Consider the following 9,407-nt stretch of genomic DNA (forward strand, 5'->3'; position numbering starts at 1 on the left):
ATACCAACAATTGCTGACGAGACTCGGCCATTTAACCAATACCTCTTGGTAGATTGTTGCTAGTCATTTTCAAACAATAACTCAGATCGAAAAAAATACTAGGAGCTGAGAGCTGAGCTTTCTTTTGTCACATCAGGTCGTGCCGTCGGTCAGCCTGATTGATCACGTCATCATCGGCACCATCGGACGTGGCACTAAGCAGGGCTCCGCGCCGACTAGCAGTCAGCGCTGCACTGAGCAGGATATGCTCAAGGACAGCTGCAGATGACCTTAAGAAACTGACTTCCGTGCGGCGAATAATTCACAAGCAGAACTGACGGGACTCAGCCCAGCTTTGGCGGCACCGCCAAGACCAATCTTCTTCGGCGAGGTTTCAGAAGCGCCAGGACCATTTGATAAGAAGTGAGCTGATAATTTCTAAACCCACGTTTCAGCTGAGTCCTAGTGAACGAAGTTTAGACTCCTGCATCCTCGCATGGGCCTGCGCGTGCAGTGGAAACAGATGAAGAACATGCATGCACACAGTGGTAACAGATGCTCTCACATCCGTTATGACATTGCTCGTCCTGCTCCAAGTTCCAATGCGCATTGTGTCCCACCAGTTGGTATGGTCCTTTTTTGCCATAACTAACCGAAGTGGGGAAAAAGATGAGTAGCCACAAGGTTTGATTTCACCTTGTGTTTCTTAAACTTCTGAAAGGTGTCTTTTTAGTTAAAAAAAAATATTTAGTCACTTCTGACAAATACTTTTGGAAACGAAAGGGGCCGGGAAGCGGGACGAATGACGTGCCGTACAACAGGCACACCAACATTTTGCATTTCGCAACATATAACTTCATACAACATATAACTTCCTCCAATGCTCGTTTCTAAAAAGGAAAAATGGCGCAATGACAGTCATCCGTGTGCCCATGCCAGCCCTGATAGGTTACACGAGTGACAAGTACCTTAGCCCGCCATGAAACACTTCGTTGTGGTGCCGATAATCTGGTCTGGGAATGTAAATTACTTCAAGTGGAACCTTTGCGGCATTGAAAAGCTGTGAAATGACAGCACTGTGAAGTATGAGGTGCCTGGCGGTATGCTATTTATGCATGCCTGGCGGCAAATCGTATCCAGGTCACATTATGCCACCTAAGGCGTCATTTCCAAGGACTTACAGTGCAGCGCCATTATATGCTTGGTTGTCACTCCTCCATGGCTGTGAATCATAACTTGAGTCACCAAGTGAATGCGTAATGATACTCCTTAACCACCCCATTCACTTGTAGTACATTGATTATAGCAATGAGATCAAACGAGACTAATGAACCGTGGTTAGTTCTTTTCCCACGTATCGGTTATGAACTACTCTTTTGCACTGAGTCTAATTCGTAGCAAAATTTAGCGTCCGTTCGGTATTAAGTGCTAAGAAATTGTAATAAAATAAAGTCGACGTTCTAAACAACTTCACTCATCACGTGGTGAGACCAAAGCCGGCCTCGCGTCTTGTCAGGTCAGGTCGTTCTCGAAAGGTTGCGCAAGGTGCCTGCCGGTCCCCTTACTGTTCCGCGTGTGTAATGCACGGACTTTGGAATTTATCATGGATTTGGACCAAGCTTCAGCCAACAAGCTGCATGAAAAATTATTAGGAGCTCGTTGGTCTCCAGCCACTCAGAGCTCAAGCCAGGTGAAATTAACTCGCAGGTCTCAAATGATGCGACGCGACGACAGTTTTCGTCCAGCGATGCGGATATGTTGAGAACTTTTCAAACGTACAAAGCTAGCGTTTTGACGTAACAGAGTAGCCTCAGATCCTGTCAGATTACGTGGGTGTAGGGAGCGATAAAGATTCATAGTATCAAATGCATGAGAGCATGAAAACAGAACATAATCACCAGAGCATAGCTCGGGCCAAGTCGGATCCTGGGGCCACGCGAGGTTTAAGTAAGTCGAGCGTCCGAGGTACCAGGTTCAAGCGAGGGTCAATGAACTCAGATTATCTGATTTGACCGAAATGCACTCCTCGGCCAGCTTTCTGACCAACAAAGCGTCATTTTGCCTCACTTGAACCGAAATGCATCATGTCCGACCCAAGCCTTTACTAAAACAAATCGTCGTTTTCGAGCAGGCGGGCACTGAATCCATCCTGGAAGGTCGCAGGATCGCCTGACACGATCCTCTCCTACGTCATTTGCATACGTCACGCGTCATACGTCATCTGATGCGCGAGACATAGAGAAAGGCTAAGGTGTCATTGCCGTGGCCCTACGTTGCGTGGCTGTGCCTCATTGGCTAGCGAAGTCTGGATCTTCATAATTTGGCAAGCTTTCAAGTCACTTTTGTGACCTGGGAGGCCATCTGTTCACCGAAAGCCAACGAAACCGGACGCCACTCGAAAGTTCACACGACAAACAGCACGGCCATCTTTAACGCATTGGTCTGTCTCGCTGAATTAGTGATCAGACGGGGAGGCGAGTGATTTTGTCCTCCGGCAGGACGAGGTAATCAGGAAGATGGACGGTGGAGTAGGAGTGAACTGATGCGGAATACCAGTGGTTGGCCTTAATACATAAAGGCATACAGCTGATGTCGCGTAACGACCCAGTGCACTCGTGTTCTCACTCGGCTGGATGTAGCCAGCCGTCGTCGGATTTCTCAGCCATCACGCCATCTGCGGCACCCTGCCTCACGGTCGCGCCTTAATGGAGGACCAGCCGGCGAGGACACCAGAGGTCGGTCCGGCGGTGACCGGCGCGGTGGCCGGCGCCCTTGTAGCGGTGTCGGGGTCGACACGGGGCTGGCGCGGGCGGCGGCCGCTCCGCTGATAGCGGCCCGTTACCGTGGCCGGACGCGCCGGCCGGCCGGCGGCCGCGGCGACCGCGCTCGACCTTCGCCGCCGCGGCGCCGGCCGATCTGGGTTAGAGGGCGCGCACGCGGCCCCACAGTGCACCGCACCGGCCCAGACATGAGACACTGCCTCTACGCCGCCCTGCTTCTGATCGCGCTCGGTGAGTGGGGTGCCCGCGGCGCCCGAGGCGTGACCTCTTCGACCCGGCGGTGGTTGTCGCGCTCTGGGAGGCGGCGCTGCGGCGGCCGATGGAGTGCCGTGTCAGCGCTGTGAACTGAATGACCTAACTGACCCACCTGTCTAGCTGTGCTTTACTGTATGAGGTAAGGATGTGCGCATAGGTTTCCGATTCGCCATGCGTGGGGAGTGAGCGCCTTCACTCAGTGTGCAGGAATGCGCTCCACAGTGCAAGTGTGTGAAAAATGCTGTCATCGTGACCTGCAAGGAAGTGTGCATATAGTGCAAGGGAGTGTTCCACATTTAGATCGGATTTTTAACTGAAATAGCCACATTAAACACGAGAAGAGGTATATCGGGAGAACATCTGAATGTCAACTTGGCATTCGTGACGCCATAATAACGTCGTTCAAATCCTGCCATTCCATAAGCCATGCGAAGATCAAGGTCAATGCAAATGTAATCTTCAAGGCGTTTATATCTAGTATTCTTGAGCGCGATTTCCAGATACAGCTGGTTCTCTAGCTGTATCTGGAAATCAGCTGTATAATATCAGCTGGCTGGTACATGTTGTGCAATGTACAATGACGTGTTCAAACCATTACGTATTGCGAAGCATATTTACTACACAGATAATTGCGCTATTTAAAGCAGTCTTTTCCACTTCAAAATTATACTAATAGCTATAAGTGAGCTTGTCTCATCATATATGATGCTTGCCTCAATGTGTTCAATTGTGAAACAGTCCCTGTCAGGCAAGTATCTACCGACCGTAGTCTTTCTTGAGCTGAATGTAACGAAATGATGCACCGTCAAATATTGGCTTCGTGTTAACAGCAGCAAAAGATCTGCTTACTCAATCGGATACCACGCTGCCCTTGGTCCAATTAATCGAGCGACTTGCTCGAATGTCATGGACAAGGGCAGCGTGGGCGCACCTTCCACTGGACTGGGGACCAGCTACAGATCAGACAAAGGCTTGTAGCGCTTTTTCACGGTTACGACGCTCACTGCTCAGCACCTTACCATAGACTTTTTAATCCCCTGCGCTGCTTATTTTTCCGATCCCGCCGCGATGTTGACAGCTGGGGTTCGTGATATGCTTCAATGAGTCCCAACCTCAGCACTCCCGGTGACACGGCGAACAGGTGGGCTCTGAGTGAAAGCTTGCGGTGCACAACGCCTGTCATCCACAGCTAAGGCGATTCCCAGAAACGCCGACTGGGTGCGTCTCCTTGAGTCAACCTTGGACACACGCCGACCAGTACCGAGCATGCCGAGTCCCAGTCACCGCCGCCCTCCACCGACCGCCGCCATCGTCTGTCGCCAGTCTCGGGACAGCGGACCACCAGCCGGCGACGACCCGTCGGCCGGGACCCTGTCGGTCAGGCGTCTCCAAGCCGGGGGTCGTTCCTGAGGCAGGGGGCGTCCCCGCCGGCGGCGCCAGGCCGGACCACGGCGGGCGCCACCGCGGTCGGCCGCGCGCCCGGCCGCCGGGGCTCATCCAGTCGCGTGGTGCCGGCCAGAACCACGCCCGCCCCTCAGGCGCCCACCTTCGACACAGAATGCCCCCAGAAGGACGGCTTCTTCGCCGACGCGTTCCAGGTTCGGCTCTCGCGCGTTTGTGATGTAACTCAGGTCCTGGCAAGTGTAAAAAGGAAATGTGACATGATGTAACTCAGGCCTCGGTCACATGGGAATACCGTTTTGAAATAAGGCTTGCAAGTGTTTTGTTGATGTGCCAACACATATGAATGGGCCATATGGATTCAAGATTGTCAGGTAGCAGAGGTATCCTTGAGCATTGTGAAAGCTTCAGCATTGCACTCGATTCCAGCTCACAGTGCCTGCGGTGAGCTTCGGCCGACACTCGCGCCGGCCGCGTGCTGTTCGGCCGACACTCGCGCCGGCCGCGTGCTGTTCGGCCGACACTCGCGCCGGCCGCGTGCTGTTCGGCCGACACTCGCGCCGGCCGCGTGCTGCACGCTCCACGCGGCCTTGTTTGTTGGGTCTATACCTGGGACTGCCCATATCTTTTTTCCTGCTACTGCATACGCCGATGGTCAAACCATACCTGCAGCGGTTCATGCGTGTTTCCCTGAGGCCGATTATCAAGTTCAATTAGGACGCGTTACTCAACATCAGCTTTGAAGGAGACATGTGCCCAGAGATCTGACTGGATCCAACGATGTATCCGTGACCCCCCCCCCCCCCCAGGTGGCTTGGGTGATGGCAACCGGGTCATGGGTCGTTGCATATGTTTTTTGGGATCCATGCATGTGTGTGCAATGAATGAAATCTGAATTCATATAAATCGACGCGATTTGGACTAAAATCGCTCTTGGTTAAACCAGGACGATATTTTAGCCCCATTCGGCATTGAACATAAGGAGGATGAAACAAGTCTGCCCGTTTGTTTCAATACGATATCAAATCGATGTTTTGCATCAGTCATTTGTCATGCCTACAAATATCCAGGCCTAAGCGACATTCGATGGAACAATTACACGCCTGCATGGTGCACGAACGTCGCCTCCTTTGAAGCACAGCAGATAGCGTCGGTGGCGATGTCCTCCCACGCACGCTCAGCGCGCACCGCGTGCTGCCACCAGTGTGACCGGTACTACGAGTGTCAGGACTTCGTCATCACGGAGCGGATGTGTCCGGACGGCCTCGTCTTCAACGACTACAGCGTCTCGTTCGGTCGCTGCGACCAGCCCTTCGGTGTGAACTGCACGGGCCGGGAGGAGCTGCGTGAGTACAGCGCGGGCCGGGAGGAGCTGTGTGAGTACAGCGCGGGCCGGGAGGAGCTGTGTGAGTACAGCGTGGGCCGGGAGGAGCTGTGTGAGTACAGCGTGGGCCGGGAGGAACCCCGTGAGTACAGCGCGGGCCGGGAGGAGCTGAGTGAGTACAGCGCGGGCCGGGAGGAGCTGTGTGAGTACAGCGCGGGCCGGGAGGAACTGCGTGAGTACAGCGTGGGCCAGGAGGAGCTGTGTGAGTACAGCGCGGACCGGTGGGAGCTGTGTGAGTACAGCGCGGACAGGGAGGAGCTGCGTGAGTGCAGCGTGGGCCGGGAGGAGCTGTGCGAGTACAGCGCGGGCCGGGAGGAGCTGTGTGAGTACAGCTCGGGGTTGGAGGAGCTGAGTGAGTACAGCGCGGGCCGGGAGGAGCTGAGTGAGTACAGCGCGGACCGGGAGGAGCTGCGTGAGTACAGCGCCGGCCGGGAGGAGCTGTGTGAATACAGCGCGGACCGGGAGGAGCTGTGTGAGCACAGCGCGGGCCGGGGGGGGAGCTGTGTGAGTACAGCGCGGGCCGGGAGGAGCTGTGTGAGTACAGCCCGGGCCGGGAGAAGCTGTGTGAGTACAGCTCGGGGTGGGAGGAGCCCCGTAAGTACAGCTCTGGTCGCGAGAGTCCGGGAACACGGCGCTGGGCAGGGGGTGCTGCGGAACTGCCTGCTTTGGAACGCGTAAATCTGATGTCTGACGTACGGGCTTTGTGACTTACATGGCTTACACTTGTATGATCGCTTGCACGCTCAACGCGCTCTGGTTGAGGCGAAGTTTTCTTGTCAGCTTACAGTGTGAGGACAGTCCAGAAATGTTGTCAAACATTTTCAACTTTTTAATTGCGGTGTTTACTGGTCATGTCATACGCTTATCGGTCTTTAGCACTCCTCGAAATTAGACTGCTTGCTTTGTTTTGCACTTGGCAAAACACCACGTAGCTCTCATGCAGGTCTCGTTTCCCCAAGAGTATCCAAATAACCCGTCGTCACATGGCCACCTCACCCCCGGCCCCGTTCGCCAACAGAAGACCCAAAGCCCACCGGTGACTGCCCGCGGCAGAACGGCTACTTCGCCGACCCGAAGCCAACGCGCTGCGGCAGCTTCGTCCACTGCGTGGACGGCACGAGCAACCGGGTCACGTGCCCGGCCGGTTTGGTGTTCTCACTGCAGACGGGCACCTGCCAGTGGCCCGATCAAGCCGGCAGGACCGGCTGCTCCTCGGAAGGTCAAGCGACGTCGCGCCGCCGCCACGGCCGGAAAGCCGAATTCCATTACGGTTGCAAATGCGTGTTGGAATTATTGTAAGGTGGCATTTAGCGACACAGGGGAACTTTGCCAGGGGTTGTGATGAAGTGACAAGGGTTCAGAACCGGGTTGGTTCTTTTCTGTGCAGTTACTGAGCCTGCAGGCAGCTAAGTTTGAATTTAAGACGTATGCTGCTTACTATCTTGCTTACTATGATTGCAAAACCGAACATGTAAGTCCTGAAATGTCCGTGCTAACGTTTGGTATAAAACCCAAATCATTTTCTTGGTATGGACCAAATCCTCAGGATAACCATTCAGTCCAAGGTCAAATTATGCACCTCACTTTGAAATAACCGATGCCAACGATTACAAACGGATAAAGACGGAGCAGAGGAAGCGTCCAAAGTGCACTTAATCTTGCAGATCTGTAGAAATTGATAAACCCTAGAACATCTCTGTACTGTCAACTCACAAGACCGAACCGCATAAGACTGCCAAGCTAATTTGGTACGTTCTGCAGATTCCTGTTCGAGTGATGAAACTCATCCGCTTTTTTCTTATTTGCAGAGGTGCTGGAGTTCAAGTGTCCGGGAACTGTGGACGGAAAACTGGCCAATCCAGCGCCTGGTTTCCCCCTCCACCCGCGCTACGCCGACCCCACGGACTGCCAGTTCTTCTTTTCGTGCCTAGATGGCGTTGTGCCGCGTCGTCACGGCTGCGAGGCGGGACGCGTGTTCAACGACGAGACAAAACAGTGCGACAAACCGGAAAACGTTCCCGAATGGTGAGAATATGCGTGGTGATTAAGAGAGGGTGCATGCACTGGAGATGGCTATAACTGAGAAGGCGTGAGGATATCGGCGTCATCGTCGGCTCGGCAGGCGTTGGGTTTGGTCAGAGCCCGCACCTGTCGCCCGCATGGATCTTTCCAGAGTAATACTTGCTACAAGGCACACCGGCCTTTCCAAGCAAAGGCCGGTGTGCTTGACGATGAGTCAGTCGGTCTGCCTCAATCCAGAACTGTATAGTTGTGGTGTGGTTTGTTATATTGTTGTTCATCACAAGTCTTGTTGTTCAGTCCTGCGTGTTTAACCACAACGGCCACAGTCGCATGAATTTCTGTAACCGGTGATTTGCTTTGGCAGTTATTACGAGTGACGTCTGCAATGTTGACGCCAAGAAAGTCTCATCAAGGAGGCGGGCGGCGGCGATGCCATCAAGAGGAAGTGAAGCCATACCGAGGACTGCAGCAAGGGATGTACCGAGGAATTCATCACGAGCAGTACTGGTTCGCACATACCGGGGATCATCGCACCTATGACTATAAGGCAATCCAAACATAAAACACGATGGCCTTATCGTATGAACCAGATTTTACCACGCCCACTTTAATCGGTCCTGCCCATTGCGCGTACATTGCGACCAAATACGTCATGTTGTGAATGAAACCCACCCGAGCGAGGACGACCCAAGATACCTAAAATACTTTTACACTATCCAGTTGAACAAAATTCTTCATGTCTTGCAATCATGTAATCATCTCATCGTAGATAATCAGTCCCGCTTCAAACGTGTTCATGGTGGTTGCCGCAACTCCACAAACGATCAGTGTGTTACCATCGTACATATCACTTGTTACATTGCAGACGTATAGTTTGCACAATCTACGTCAACTTTCAATGCTCCGTCGTGTTGCGGTGCACATGTAACTCACACAGCGCACGGAAACGCACACATGTAACGCACACAGCATCGAAAGGTGCGCCCTGCGGTGACTGCTCATGGTTCTAACGTGGCCGACGACTGCTTGCGGTCGACGTCTGGCGACAGAGGATTTCTAATTTCCCGAACTGCACTAACGTGACTGAAATGCGTTTAAAATGCGGAGTTGTCATGGTGACGCATGCGACACGGTTAGATGTGGTGAAATTTCGTGATTGATCTTGGAGATATTTCATGATTGGTCGTGATGGGATGTCAATAGTGACAGTGGCGAGGCTTCAGGGTTAGGTGTGATGAGACGGGACTGCGGAGCAATAATTCATGTTTCGTTTTTAATACACCTTGTGGTTGTCGCATCGCAGCTGTTTTTGACTACTACGAGCAGAACACCACGCTGTTCAACTGCAACTTATGGACCGCTGAAGCTTTTCTAACTGTTTTGAATTACCTGTGTCGTTGGGAACTGGTTCAATCACCATTGCTAGATAAGTGGTGTACAAATGCCAAGCTGGCTTATGATGCATCGCACATTGTGCAATGTATGAAGAGGCAAAGCAGATCAAATTTTGTATAGGCGACATTCAGACTTCTAATTATCCAACGGGCCTTTAAAGGGCTGTGATGGGCGGGATGAGGGTGGGAGGG

General features: G+C 52.9%; 1 protein-coding gene across 1 annotated transcript; it reads left to right on the forward strand.

Moving 5' to 3' along the window:
* Window positions 1–4,489: 4,489 nt before the first annotated feature.
* Window positions 4,490–9,120, forward strand: LOC119103201 (protein obstructor-E; the record flags this gene model as incomplete). Its single annotated transcript, XM_037226646.1, has 5 exons — window positions 4,490–4,612; window positions 5,620–5,761; window positions 6,818–7,018; window positions 7,608–7,824; window positions 8,186–9,120. Coding segments are annotated over 5 exons (696 nt in total), but the record flags the coding sequence as incomplete, so codon positions are not given.
* Window positions 9,121–9,407: the final 287 nt, after the last annotated feature.

The sequence above is a fragment of the Pollicipes pollicipes genome, unplaced genomic scaffold, assembly GCF_011947565.3.
Source record: "Pollicipes pollicipes isolate AB1234 unplaced genomic scaffold, Ppol_2.1 Scaffold_5724;HRSCAF=6776_pilon_pilon_pilon, whole genome shotgun sequence".
Lineage (NCBI taxonomy): Eukaryota > Metazoa > Arthropoda > Thecostraca > Pollicipedomorpha > Pollicipedidae > Pollicipes > Pollicipes pollicipes.